The 14,752-nt window shown below is 40.9% G+C and overlaps 1 protein-coding gene across 3 annotated transcripts in view; it reads left to right on the top strand.

Moving 5' to 3' along the window:
* CENPI (centromere protein I) overlaps nt 1-14,752 on the top strand; it is a 113,481-nt gene that overhangs the window by 86,572 nt on the left and 12,157 nt on the right. For all 3 annotated transcript variants that reach the window (XM_033945338.1, XM_033945336.1, XM_033945337.1), the window contains 4 exons: nt 376-508; nt 9,972-10,096; nt 10,273-10,321; nt 10,974-11,207. In XM_033945338.1, the coding sequence (XP_033801229.1) occupies nt 376-508; nt 9,972-10,096; nt 10,273-10,321; nt 10,974-11,207 (541 nt within the window). The remainder of the gene's footprint in view (nt 1-375; nt 509-9,971; nt 10,097-10,272; nt 10,322-10,973; nt 11,208-14,752) is intronic.

Here is a 14,752-nt window from a genome sequence, read left to right as displayed (position 1 = left end):
GTAGTGTTCGAAGTTCAGCTGAATAATGAAAATTATTGAAGACTTGTTTAAAAAAATTTGACTAGCCAGTTGTAATCTTAATCTGTTTTTTCTTTGGGGAATGTTATTTTGTATAGTATATATAGTAGCTCTATGTTTTCTAATTAGTTTTTTATCGATTAGATTTTATTTCTTGGGAGTATTATACTTGCATTGTATTTTATTCTGAGGATGCCCAGACTTCTTAAATTGTGAGCCACACTGAACTTGATACTTGCGTGTGGGATATGTGTCATGTAATCTAATACTCCAGTTTATCTTTCCATAGCTTATATAGATGCTGCCTCTGATCTCTGCTATTGATGATTTTTTTTTTCTGTATCTGTGCTGTTAAAGGAACACTACCTTGTCTGGATTGGTGAACACTGTATCGGATCTAATTAATTTTGTTGGACGGATTTCTACAATTGCTTTACATATCACAAGTAGTAGTTTACTGCTACATTTTATTCTAGACTTTTATGAAATTGTAAGTATCTTTCTTCTTTACTTCCATTGGAGAATATAAATTGAGGAAGACAGAATTAGATCTGTAGCCTGAAAGAAGCTACAGTAAATTGTATTAGGATAAGAGATTTCAGATTATTTGAATGAAAAAAATAGTAGTTTGGTGTAAATGACATCCTTAAATACTTAAAAGATGCAAACATTTGGGACTCAGATCTTTCTCAAGATTTAACATCTCATTTTCCTTATCCACCAAACCAGACAAATTGATTATACTCCTCTATCAGAATAAATACATTTAAATACTGTACCATATAGTGCACTTTACAACCAGATTCTCCTTGTTTTTCTCTGTCTCCTGCAGGTTATAGACTGGCATTTCATGCAGTGCTTGACCAATATAGAGTATACTTCTGGTCCTGATTGGAGAACTATGTAACCAGTTGAGTTCAGACTGGGGGGGGGGGAAACAGAGGAGCCTGGCTCTTGGGTCTGTCTCCACACCCAGGGGAAAAATCAGGAGGCATTCAGATTCCTCTCCCAGCTCCCCTTTTGCTTCCCCAAGGTTAATTTAAACAAAAAAGATAGTAATAGAGTAGAGGAAGAGAAGAGGGGAAGGAAGGAAGTTGCTAGCTCATTTGGGAGCACTGTTCTGAGTTACTGCTGCTAGTATGTAATGCAGCTGTGGAACCAGGACTTGCCTAGGAGACATCAGCAAGAAGCTTGGGGCTAAAGTGCCACTGGAAATGTCAGAGCAGTGATTGCAGGAAAAAGTATCCATGCACTGAAGAGCAGGTGGAGAACAACGCCAGGAGCAGCAGTTGCTTGAGGGGAGGGAGCATGCTCACAGTAAGTGGTGTGTGCTTTCTGCTGCAGCAGCTGCTGGAACAGCTTCTGACAGAGTGGCAACAAAGCTCCAGTTATGGAAGAGAGCTATAGCCATGCAGTTAGAGAGTTTTGGAGGGGGCTTTGAAAGTTGATCTGAAGAACCAGTTAATTATCTTGCAGGGATCATTGACATCTAGGGTGGTATGAGATGATTTTCATTTTGGCACTAAGCATTTGGTGTGCACTGAAATATTAGGTTCTTACCTGGATAATCTTGTTTGTGTTAATATACACATGAGTCTGTACATTAGGTGACCAATCCATGCTCATGAACCACTTGCAGAAGGGTGTGAGAAATTGCAGGCAGGTCTTAGGGAATTGAAAAACTGGGCATCCAAATGGCAGATTAAATTTAATGTGGACAAATGCAAAGTGATGCACATTGGGAAGAATAAATAAAATCAGCCCCCTAAAGGGCACAATGGTGTCTTCATTATATAGTTGCTCCCATCAAGTTAAACTACTGGGTTCTGTAAACAGACTGAAGCATCCCTGGGGGAAGCAAAGGATTACAGCAGATAGGGGTATAATGAGGAGGTTGAAATCATTTTAAAGGTATGAAAATCATTAGTAAGACTTCTTGGTGCATGTGTTGATACATTTAGCTAGCCTTAAAAGACAACTCAAGTGAACCTTTCCCACTCAGTGGTATTAATGTATACCCAGAGCTTGTAAAAGTGATTTTTGTACATTCCACTGCTGATCTCATCTGGGCAGCCCAGTAACAGAGCCAGAGATTAGGAACTCCCAGACCCTCCCCCTTTTTTTTTTTTTTTTTTAGTATCTCAGTACAGTACTGCCCTAGTAAACCTGACATCCCCAAATAAACCAGATAATGTAGGCTTATCTAGATCTGATATCTCTTTTTTAGATACAGCTACTGGTAAGATTTGAACATTTTCCCAGACTGTTATATCTTTTCCATTTTGATTGTAGAAATCCTACTACACCACGTAAGTGAGAGACCTTTTCCAACATTCAAAGTCTGCTCTAAGAGTTGAAAACAGTTTGGGATAGTTGGTCTTGTAAAGTTGTCCATATCTCAGTTACAGTCAAACTCCCAAATAACTGATCTCAAACCCTTTTTAATGCATTGAAAAGAGAAGGAAGCCTCTGAAGATTGTAGGGTACAACTGTCTAATGTAAGATTAAGTGCCTCGGTTTTCCTTTATTAACTTTGAAGCCAGAAACGTGGGAATAAGCCTGCAGTTCTTTTAATACATTAGGAAGAAAGTGATAAGACAAGAAAATGTCATCTGCAAATAAATTGATCTTGTATTCCTCCTCACCCACTTTTACACCTTTTAATAGAAGGATTCTTGCATATGGCTGAGGCTAAGAGATCCATTACTAATGCAAAAAGTAAGGGGGATAATGGACAACTTTGTCTAGTACACCAAGTAAGAAAAAACATAGAAGAATTATCCCCATTAGCTCTAGCACAGGGTGTTGAGTATAGTCCTTTTACCCAAACATGAAAGATATCTTCAAGGCAAATTTTAAATATTGTATGATCTAAGAATTTCCAGTGGACCCTATTGAAGGCCTTTTCTGCATCAACCCTTAATCAAAAGGCCTGTTTGACACTTTTAGAGGATATAACTGAAATTGATTATTTTTGTGATGTTACCTGATGCTTGTCTCTTTGGAACAAAGCTCACCTGATCAAGATGAACAAGAGTGGACAAAACCTTTCCAGCCAGAACTTTTGCAAAGATCTTTACATCTGCATTAAGAACTGAGATTGGACGATAAAATTTGCAATCAGTTCTTTTTCCTTTCATTTAATATGATAGAAGTCCAGGCATCTAACATTGTAGATGGTACAAAGCCTCCATTTCTCACTTCATTCATAAACTGTGCAATTAGGGAGCACAATTCAGGTGCATTTTTTATTTTAAATAAAATTTATCTGGGAAACCATCAAACCCAGAGACAAGCCCGTCACTGGGGCTCTAATGGACTCCTGAGTCTCCTTAGGTGTCACCATTTCATTATAACTATCCATTTGAGCAGGGGAGAGAGCAGGTAACTCTATTGTATATAAATTTGGATTTTGGAGGTCTGAATGGTGGCATCTTTAGAATACAATTCATCTAAAAATACACTTTAATCTTAGCTGATTTATAAATAGCCGACCAATATGGTCTTTGATCTTTTCCACTAAATGCTCAATACAAGCTTTATGAAGCTTGCTTTCCTACTGTATTCCTAGCACTTTTGTATGAGTTTATATAAGGAAAGCTGCAAGTCATCTTGGTATAGGTCCTCCAGCAAAAACATGTTGCCCTCGAGGTACCGTATTTTTCGCTCCATAAGACGTATCTGACCATAATACACACCCTAAATTTAGAGGAGGAAAAAAAACCCATTTTGAACCAAATTCTCCCTGCTAGGGTGTGTACCCAACCCCACACTCTTTGCCAAGCTCTGAACCCTGTCCCTCCCTCTGATGGTCTAGTGGTAGGCCAGGAAAGGGCCCAGTGGCTTCAGGCAGCGGCAAGCAGGGCTAGTGGCTGGCAGATAGGGCCCCCCACCCTGAGGGTGGCTGGCAGGCAAGCAGGGTTAGTAGCTGGCAGACAAAGCCCCCCACCCCAAAGCAGGCAAGCAGACAGGCCACAGTACCTTTTTAAAAATTCTGCCATCCAGCGCTGTATGGCAGGAGCTTTCAGCGCTCCTGCCCTTCCCTCCAAGCTGATTCCCGAACTCTCGTGGCAGCATCAGAGGGGAGCACTTTTTAAAAATCCTTTCATCTAGTACAGTACGGCAGGAGCTTTCCGTGCTCCTGCCCTTCCCTCAGCTGATTCCAAAACTCTCGCGGCAGCATCAGAGCGGAGCACGAGGCAGGCGTGAGCTTTTCGCGTTCCTGCCTGGTCCCGCTCCACTCTGTAAATGGCTGCCGTCAGTCCCGCGAGAACTGGCGGCAGCCATTCATGGAGCGGAGCGGGACCAGGCAGGAACACGAAAAGCTCGTGCCTGCCTCGTACTCCGCTCTGACGCTGCCGTGAGAATTTTGGAATCTGTTGAGGGAAGGGCAGGAGCGCTGAAAGCTCCTGCCATACTGCGCCGGACAGCCGTATTTTTTTAAAAGGTACGGGGTGGTGGTATTCGCTCCATAATACGCACCCTTATTTCCACCCTCTTTATTGGGATGAAAAAGTGCGTCTTATGGAGCAAAATATACGGTACTCATTGTTTAGATCCAGTCAGTTTATGCTGTTTTAAGTTGAGCTATTTGGGACACGTATTATTCTCTTTCTCTTCCCTGGTACCGTATTTTATAAAGAACTTTTTGTGACTGCCTTTAAAGAATCCCAAACTGTATGGGGAGGTAGGCCAAAATTTAAACTAACCCCTAAATATTCTTTGAGGGTTTGTCTGTATTCTTTTCATCTTTAAGCAAGCTTGTATTGAGTATCCAAAATCTCTCAGGAGAATCATCTAATATAATGTTCAAATCCACTTAGCAATCAGCATGAACCGAGAGAATTTGATTCCCAATAGTAGCCTTTACGGTATAGCCTCTAAGAGAAACATCTAAGAAAATAATCAATACACATGTATAAGTTGAATGGAAGAAAAAAAAAGTATTCCCCTTTGTTGTCCGTTACACTTTCTGTCCATACATCAAATAAACTAAGATCACTCAATGAGGATTTCAGTGCTGCACTTGCTTTTATGTCTCTTCTAGCATGAGCACTTGTGGTATCTAATTTTAGGCTTAAGTATGTATTGGTCTCCTCTCAACAATTAACCCTTTCAGGACCAAGGGACATATTTGTCCCATAACTTTAAAATCCTATAAATTTTGATTGGGATAGTCTACAGTTCTAAATTTGATATGTACGGATTCCATATGATACTGCCTTTATGTAAACAAACTGGTTCCGACATTCATTCATTAGCGTCGTTGCCAGATTGACGAGAAGATTCACTTGCCACACTGTCCATAAGCCAGAAGTGTGATTTTTTAAATAAAAATAATGATATTTCACAAAAAAAAATCACTTTTTTGCCATCTGCAAGCCCTTTTTACCATAAAAATGTCGTCAAAACCACAAAAATTGGCCTACGATCCTTATGGTCCTGAAAGGGTTAAAACATTCTTAAGAAATTCCCTTATTTGCAATTTAACCTTGTTAAAAAAAATTATTCCTGACCTGCATCTGGGGCATATAGGCTAGCAATGGGTAATTCTACTTGGTCAAGGATAATCTTTGCAAATATGTATCTCCCATCAGTCACAATTCACTTTCTGTATTTGCAAACAAATACCCTTGTGAAACAGGAGTACCACACCCCATTCTAATATTCTGCTGTTCTGAAGCAAGCAAAATATGAGGATATACTCTATGGCTTAACATTATATTCACAAGTTTTACAAAGATGGATTTCCTGCACACAGACAATTTGTACATTCTGGCAAATCAGTTCCTGAAGTAATAAACAATATTTACCTAGTGAGTTAAGCTCATTAACATTTAATGTAATAACTTCAACATCTAAAGTCACTACACAGGAAAAAGGTATAAAGATTCAAGTGACTTGAGGCAATGTCCAACAAATAAATATAATATTCAATAGCTCTTCCTCTAAGAAAGTAAATTTGTACTATAGCAGTGGTTCCCAAACCTGTCCTGGAGGACCCGCAGGCCAGTCGGGTTTTCAAGATAGCCCTAATGAATATGCATGGAGCAGATCTGCATTCCTGGCATCTCCATTATATGCAAATCTCTGTCATGCATATTCATTAGGGCTATCTTGAAAACCCGACTGGCCTAGGGGTCCTCCAGGACAGGTTTGGGAACCACTGTACTATAGCAAGAAAAACCAAAGAATCTATTCTAACCAAATTATGAAACCCCACCTCCCTCCTCGAAGTCTGTCAAGATTAGTGGAGAGATTACTTAATAGCTCCTGACTTTAGCTTTTGAGACATGATTCAGGTTAGTAACACTGGATTAAAAGTTGCAGGTAGCTGATAAAACGTGGATGAAGTGAGATGCTCACTTTTTTGTCAGACAGAAAAACAAATCCAACAAATCTGCAGTGATGATACAGTGGAACAAAGACAAAAAAAAAAAGACTGTAGACAGATGTACAAGATGCAGGCAAAGTTTATTAAAACAAACAATTGTTGTGCACAAAATAGACTACTTTTTACAGAATATGGGACCCAAAATGGTCCATGTTTTGCTCAATACATCTTCAGGGATCCCATAAAGTAGTTGTCAAAGGCCACACAACAAATATGCCTAATCTGTATGCTGCTTAGGTTTTCTCAGCAGTTCAAATCAACATAGTATCATATTCTTTAAGTATAGCAAGGATCTCGGAAGTGTTTTCAATGGCTATGGTACTTTCGGCACTGGCCTCCTCATTATACCTGTTGTAAACTTTTGGTAATTTTTAAAGTGCTTTTCTGTAAAGTGCTTTATGCCACAAAGTGCTTATTTAATTAAAGTGCTGTAGTCAAAATGTTGAGCAATTTTTTAAGCTCAATAAGCTACAAACTTATCTTCTTCTTCGTTGTTCATATCGGGAAGGGTCCTGGATATGTTTCACAGGTAGGCTGTATCAAGAACCGTCCCCCTTTCTCTCATGAATGTGCACCATCCCGATCATTAAGTTAAGAACAAAGGTTTTCTCAGCAACATATGTTGTTTGCCAGAGAACACAGCATGCAGATCAGGCATATTTATTGTGTGTCCTTTGATACCAGATGTGTTGATCGAAACACGGACCATGTTGGGTCCCATATTTTGTAAAAAGTGGTCTATTTTGTATGCAACAATTTTGTTTTAATAAACTTTGCCACTTTTTTTTTTTAAACGGGTTATAGGCAGGAGCCCAAGGATTAAGCCACCAACACACACACACTCACTCACACTCTTCTCGCTCCATATTCGTGGGGGATATGTTCAAAGACAGCCCGCGAATACCAAAAAACATAAATAACTTTTTCCTATCATATTCATGGGTTTTTGGTATAGCTTCCGTGAATAATGTGAAATCACGAATAAAACTTATCGTTATTGCGAAGCAAGGGCTAAAATTTTCTCTCTGCACACTTTTCTCCAACACTGCCGTTTGCCACACCACGCTGAAGCAAGTGCTAAAATTTTCTCTGCACACTTTTTTCTCTGATACTGCCATTTACCCAACCATGCTGGAAAAAAAACATGCTGGAGTTTCTCAGCACTCCAAGATGATGTCATTTGGGGGGCAGAGCCATCAAGACAAAAACCTCGAATAACCTAAATCGCGAGTGCTAAAGTTGCAAATATGGAGGGAGATATATGTATGTATGTATGTATGTACATACAGTGGAACCTTGGTTTTCGAGCATAATTTGTTCCAGAAGCGTGCTCATATATCAAAGTGAGTTTCCCCATAGGAAGTAAGGGAAACTCGCATGATTCGTTCCACATCCCAAAAAGAACCCCCACCAGTGCTCCCTCTAAGCGGGCGGGTGTTGTGGGCAAAATTTTTTTCGCTGTGCGCTACAAATATCGGGCGCCAGCGCCAACTCGCCCGATTCTCCTCTCGCCGCCCTGCCATCTCCGTGCGCTGTGACGTAAACTTGTGCGCTGCGATGCAATATTTTGTGCGCCAGCGCACGCCAGCGCAGCTTAGAGGGAACACTGACCCCCACCCCACCTCCGAGGCCACTGGCGCACTTCCATCCCACCCATGTTTTGTAAATATTTCCCTTCAACATTACCTTGTGAAAATGAATTGTTGCTATGGGATATGCGCAGAAGCAGACAATAATTTGTAAACAGTATTTGTATCAAAATGGTTTTCACTGCAGAAGACCAAATTCTGGTAAAGAACTTGCTAAAAAGGTTACACCAGTCGACAGTTGTTGAGAGTTCCCTCAGAAAGGTTGGAACAAAAATGGCCTTGATGTGCTGCTATGCAAGATCCAAGCAACGAGCACTGTGGATCTTAAGCCAAGCAGTGGACAACTGCACTCGATTCGCACAAAACAGCACATTGACGTTGTATGCGATCTTGTTCTGAGCCAGGAAGAAGCACTGCAAACACACCAAGCAACTCACCAAATAGTAAGAGAATCGGGAATAAGCCAGACAACTGTAGTTAAGATAATTCATGGCAATCTGAAATTTTGTGTCTTAAAAAGCATTGTGCCCAAGAGTTAACTTTACATAACAAAGCTACACACCTGAAATGGTGCAAGCAGCTTTTGACCAAGTATCCAAAGCACAGCGTTGGCTTTATCTGGTTTATGGATGGAAAGATATTTACAGTAACTCCACCGATTAACACACAGAATGATCGTCTGTACATGTCGTCAACAACACTGAAACATGAGGTTAATGCCAAACGTCTACTATGGACCTGCTCAACCTTCAGCCAATCAGTCATGGTCTCGATTGCAATCTTGAAACTCAGTTTTGCAGATCTGTTCATCAATCCTGGGGTTTAGATCAATGGCGCATACTACTAGGACATCTTCTTGACACAGAAGCTGCTGCCAGTGATCCATCACGTCAGGAGATATTTTATCTTCCAATGGGACAATGCCACAGCTCATCGGGCAAATGACACTGTAGAACTGCTACATCAAGAGATCCCAGACTTCATTGGTCTGGGCTTCTGGCCTGCAAATTTACCAGGGTCCGGTTGGATTTTTACCACTGTATTTTTTATCTTTGTACTTTTTTCATTGAATTTTCATGTTTTTATATGTCAGTGTATAATAAATTATCTCCAGAACATCTGTAGCCACAGTTTTTTGTTTTTGTTTTCATCGGTGGATTGTTTTCACTGTGGATCATTGGGTCTCCCCATTTTTCTTTGTTGTTCTGCAAATTTACCAGACCTAAACCCAGTTGATTACGGGATCTGGGGGCTAATACAGTATCACATCTACCAGACAGTGCTATCAGACATCGATGACCGTTAACAGTGCTTCAGCTCCGTTTGGACTGAGCTGAAGCAGTGTGTCGTTGGAAAGTCCATAGATCAGTGGTGGCCAAGGCCGAGTGTGTGCCTTCATGCAAAGATAGTACACTTCGGACATCTGCTTAATTGAAAAATTACTTTTTGACTTTACATTGTTCTGCAAGATGCACAATAAAATTTTTGATGTGTTTTTATTCAGTTCACAATTCATTTTCACAAGATAGTGTTGTGGTGTGGTGGGAAATATTTATAACACTTTACATCAACTTCATTCAGGACATGATGCACTATATTTCATAAGAAATAGCCAAGTTCTGTGGAAGATATGACAAAAACATTTTGGTGTGGGGTTTGTTTGTTTTTTTGTTTGTTTGTTTTTGTTCATTGTGTATGGTATGTTTGTTTTTTCTGGTACCAGTGATCCGTCCGATTACTAAGGCATTTCTTCCATCCTGTACTCTTAGTGAAAGAGAGATTTTTATATTTAGTGTATGATATGTTGCTTGCCTGCCTTTTTTCCCCCAATAACATGATGTATGCCCTTTCTCTTGTATCCTACACTTAGGCAACATCTCTTTTACAATTGTGTTCTTCATATTTAATATATATTTGTATCCTGCCAATTTCATGTCATTTGACTGATATGCCCTTTTCTTCCTTACCAGGTATGCGATATGTATGTTAAGTATGCTATGCCCCTGGTGGTTCTCCCTCCTGCAGGAGTTTTCTATCCAGCTTTGCTTAGTATGGAATCGGTCAATCTCAATCATCTCTGTTATATCATGTACAGGTATATATGAAACCTGGTAGTATATACAATAAATTGTATATTGTAAATCACTGAGAATACTATTCTGGTCTGTACCACTTCTGTCTAGAGGAAGGTACAGGTCCTTTGTTAATGCATTTAGTGGTCCTTATGTGCTTTTGCATTACATTATTTTTCATTTTAATCATTCATTTCAGGTATAGGAAAAATCTTGTGGCAGCAAAAGAAAATGAATGGACTAAAAAGGTACTGGACACTTAAACTATATTGCATACCATTTTTAATTTTAGCTTTTTAGATATAACATTTCTAAGTCGCAATGGTTACTTAGACAATGTTTGGGCTTTTTCTGTCTAGTAGTAACCAAAGGTTGTATTTATAGTTCTACACAGAGAATGTAAGAAAGAAACACAAAATAACATCTTGCCATACTGGTCCTGGGAAGAAAAAGTGGGAGGTACCCAGGTTGTACCAGGGACCCGTGGGGAGGAGGGAAGCTATTTTCTTCACACTGGATGAGGACAGAACTAGGGATATCCCTGGTTGTGTTAGGATTAGGGAGGGAAGAGAGGCTTGCTATGACAGTGCTAGAAAGGGAAAAATAAACTGCAATAGCTGCATTTAGGATTTGAGAGAGGAGGAAACAAATTTAGAAGGGGACTAAATGCAGCCTTTCTCAAATATGTACAGTGAGGAACAAGTATTAAAGATCAGGAATACACAGATAAACACTGAAATGTGTGCCGACTTACTCAATTGAGTAAATGATGAAAATAGGATTTGAACTTGGACTTTTGCAAGTCTGTGCACTGATCTCTATACAGTGAAATTAAGTGATGGCATGAAACAGAAGAAAATCTGGAAATGTGAAACACTGAATTATTTGAATGTCTTTCAGTGCAAGTTGCGGTTAAACATCAGCAGCAAGACATTCCAAGAGTATAACCAATATGTCTTGGCCATGGTTGGATGCCTTTGGACCTCTCAGGCTTTCCAAAAGGATAGTCATCCTCAAGGCATCTTTATGGATGCCAAGGTGCTGATGAGAACTGGAGTAGAAAACTACAGGAACAGCTTCAATATTGTCCATCATCCAGCACTGATGGGCCATGCAGTTCTCTTCTTGCAACAGGTAAGATAGGGGGAAGCAGCATTGTGCTAGCCTGAGGTTTTCATTTCCCTCACCAGTCTGGACAGTTTGTTTACATTGGATGAGACTAATAATGAATTTTCTCAGTAAATGTCATCAGCAGCTTCACTTGATATTCATTCTTCTTCCACAGCAACTGTCCTGTCAGGGAAACTTCAACTTCATTACAGCCCTAACATTTAATATGGTTGCGATGTAATGATGATTTCCTTTTCAAATGATTTGGTATTACACTATATAAGAGATACTATTTTTAATGTAATGGCACCAACGTCTGCAATTCTTAACGGGTTACTTAAGATTAGAACCATCCTTTATGGAACACAAAATTGGGCTGAAGCCGTTTCTATTTCAGCAACCTTTTGTGTACAGTGAGGATTGGGGCAGACAGGTGGCTGGCTATGGGGCAATTTGCAGAGAATGCTTTTTGATCGTCTCTTTTCTCATACTATTTGGATAATGTAATTTGTCACTCTGATTTTTGGTTATTGTATAAACTGCTCAGATGGACTTGATGGCAGTATGTGAAATTTAATTGAACTATAATACAAATTTACTGGAGCAAGCTAAGCTTAAAAGAAAGGTAAAAGACAGCCATCTTTCTAATTGAAGGACAGCAGTAGGCCGCAACACAGGATTAGATTTTGATTGCAGTAGGCACATCTGAAGAAACACGGGACTTCCATGAGTAAGAGAATCCACAACAGAATGAGCCAAGTGTTGCTCTTTTTGTAGTAGCCAGTTCATTGCTGCAAGTGTGTGTGCTTCCTGTAATGGCAGGCCCTCTTCTAGATCATGGGGGTAGACCTGCAAAGAGCCCAAATGCCTTGCAGCCTTGCAGTTCCCAGTAGAAGCTGTAGGAAAAGCAGCCTTGTTGCTTCACTCCTCTGAAACAGCCTTAGGCATAGAGTCTCTAATTGAGGCAGTTGGCCCTCAAAATAAGGATTTGGGGTAACAATATAGGCCCCAGCAGGCTAAGGAGGTCTCCTCAAATTATTTAGGATCCTCTAGACCAGGGGTGGGCAACTCTGGTCCTCGAGGGCTGGAATCCATTTTGGGTTTTCAGGATTTCCCTAATGAATATGCATGAAATCTATTTGCATGCACTGCTTTCAATGCATATTCAATGGGAAAATCCTGAAAACCCAACTGGATTCCTGCCCTTGAGGACCGGAGTTGCCCACCCTTGCTCTAGACATTCTAAGGAATGCCTGGCAGCAAGTATGTCATTCTTCCCAGAACTTGTTTACTATTCAATAAACCTTTTCTATTTCTATTGCACCAAAGTCTTGCAAACACTAAATGATTGGGAGTCTGAGTTGGTTCTATTGGCAGTAGTTTCGGACTAGGCAACTGAAATCTCTCTTCTCCCCTACTCACTCACCATCACTAGTGAAGTTTAGGGGAAGAGGGAATCCCCTCTATCAACATCTCTTTTAGAAACTGATTTACTAAAGCTATTTTTTGCTGATCTATCTTTGCCCGTTGACACAAAATGAGACATTTGTCCCTTAAGTTGCTACTACAGATCTCTGACAGAAATTAGCTGCCTCCGTTCCTAAAGCATGCTGTCAACTGTGTGATAGCTTCCCCTTGATAGGTGACACAAATAAGTAATTTCCTTTTTCCTTGTCATCATCAATAGATGAATCCAAAGACGAGTGGGTTATGTCCATCAACGCACAGACAGAGACACCAAACTGAGCTCTTGTCATATATAGGATGGTATGCTCCTGGTAGGCCAGTATTCTCTGTCTCCAGCAGGTGAATAGATGGATCTTTCCTCACTCCTGGATTTCTCTGCTAAGCTCTTTTTTGGTTCTCCAACTCAGTTGAACGAGGGGGATTAGACTAGCTAGGTCCCTAGTGGGGGATATAACTGGTAGGGCCAGGTTACTACCCCCTCTCCTGTAATTGCCCCCTTACTCCCTCTGGGTCTGCCTCCTCTGCGCTCCCTCCTCACACACAAAAAAAATTCAGAGTGAGCTGGCTCTAGCAGGGGAAGGGTCCTTCCTGCTCAGGCATTGGGGCTGGATTTGCGGTGCTGCATTTCTTCTCTGTAAGCCGTGAATACCTTTAAAAAAAAAAAAAAAAAAAAGTGCTCCGGAGTCCTTGCTTTGTGCTTGGGCATGACGGCTGTATCAAGGTTTCTGGCTGTGGGGGCAGTGCAGGAGATGGTGGATGTGCTTGGATGTGCCCTGATTAGCTTAGTTTGCCTTGATGTGCTTGGATGTACCCTTGGTGTGCTTGGTTTGACGTGATGGAGTCTCTGGAGTTCCTGCACACACCTACCTTTCTGGCTCCAGTGGTCATCTTGCCACTTTAAAGGTTGGGGCTGTGAGTTCAGCTCTGGAGCCAGTATTCCACTGGGCAGCACTGCCCATATTTTGGAGAGTTCCCTGGATTGGAGTCAGCAGGCCCACTTTACTGGCCAGCTCCTCTCCCTGCATCAGTGGGCTGCATTGTGACAGGCAGATGTTGGGTCGTGGCCAATTTAAGCTTCAAGGCCATATGCATGGATGACATAGGATTGTGTAGTTCCATTTTCTGGGAAGTGACAGATTCAAAACTGTTGATTTTACTCTGTTGGCTCCTTCTCCCTGGTCTCTAAACTAACTTAACCCAACTTTAAGCTTATATATTGCATCTTCTCTATGAATACAGAGCTCGACACGGTTTACAAAAGATTAAAAGGGAAGTACGTTGCTAGAGAGGGTCTGTTACCACCTACTCTCTCCAGCTCCTCAGGCTGGAATTGGGGCAGTTGTCAGGTAGAGCACTCTACCATTCTTGCAGATAGGTCTAGCTGGACCTTGTTTCTAATTGTCAGCAATCAGGAGGGGCTGCTGACCACAGCAGGTCAAAAATAAAAAGAAGACCCAATATTCCACAGTGAAAGCAATCCAAACAATGAGAACAAGAAACTGGATGTGGATGTTCTGAAAGATGATTTCTTTTTCACTCTTCACAATAAAATCATAAAAATACAAAGAATAAAACCAAGTTAGTAGTCCACATGTAATTGTCCTTCTGGATCACAGCAGACCACAGATCCATTTTCTCTGCCCTCCTTCAGGGCTCTTCCCTCATCAATCTATTTGGTCGGGAAGGCTCCAGTTTCAAGACAGATGCAAGGGTGCGGGCTGCTGTGACTGACCAACAGTCACTGCAGATCTCAATTTCCGTGGTGGTGCTCAGTTGCTTGTGGCACTGCAGGGTGCTGCTTACCTATATAAGGGGAATTTTAAAAAATAATTTTTAAAAAACCCTAAAAACCAGGCATAGGGGGCTTCAAGGCCCTCTAGGTTATACATCTTTTTCTCAGTCTGTTAACCTTAGGGTTTCACAGGCTGTTGAGATGATCTCAAGCCAACTGGGATGCTCAGCTGCTTATTAAGATCTTACAGACTACAAAGACAGCTCAAACAGTTCACTTCATTCTTCCATGCCGTTCAGTACTGCTCCGGCAGTCCTCCCAGTATCTCCTTTAGGTTAGGCAGCCTTATGCTGCCTATACTGCTGCGCTA

This window comes from Geotrypetes seraphini, chromosome 5, assembly GCF_902459505.1.
Source record: "Geotrypetes seraphini chromosome 5, aGeoSer1.1, whole genome shotgun sequence".
Lineage (NCBI taxonomy): Eukaryota > Metazoa > Chordata > Amphibia > Gymnophiona > Dermophiidae > Geotrypetes > Geotrypetes seraphini.
The sequence above is the reverse complement of the archived record's forward strand: the minus strand, read 5'-3'. Positions and strand labels throughout refer to the sequence as shown.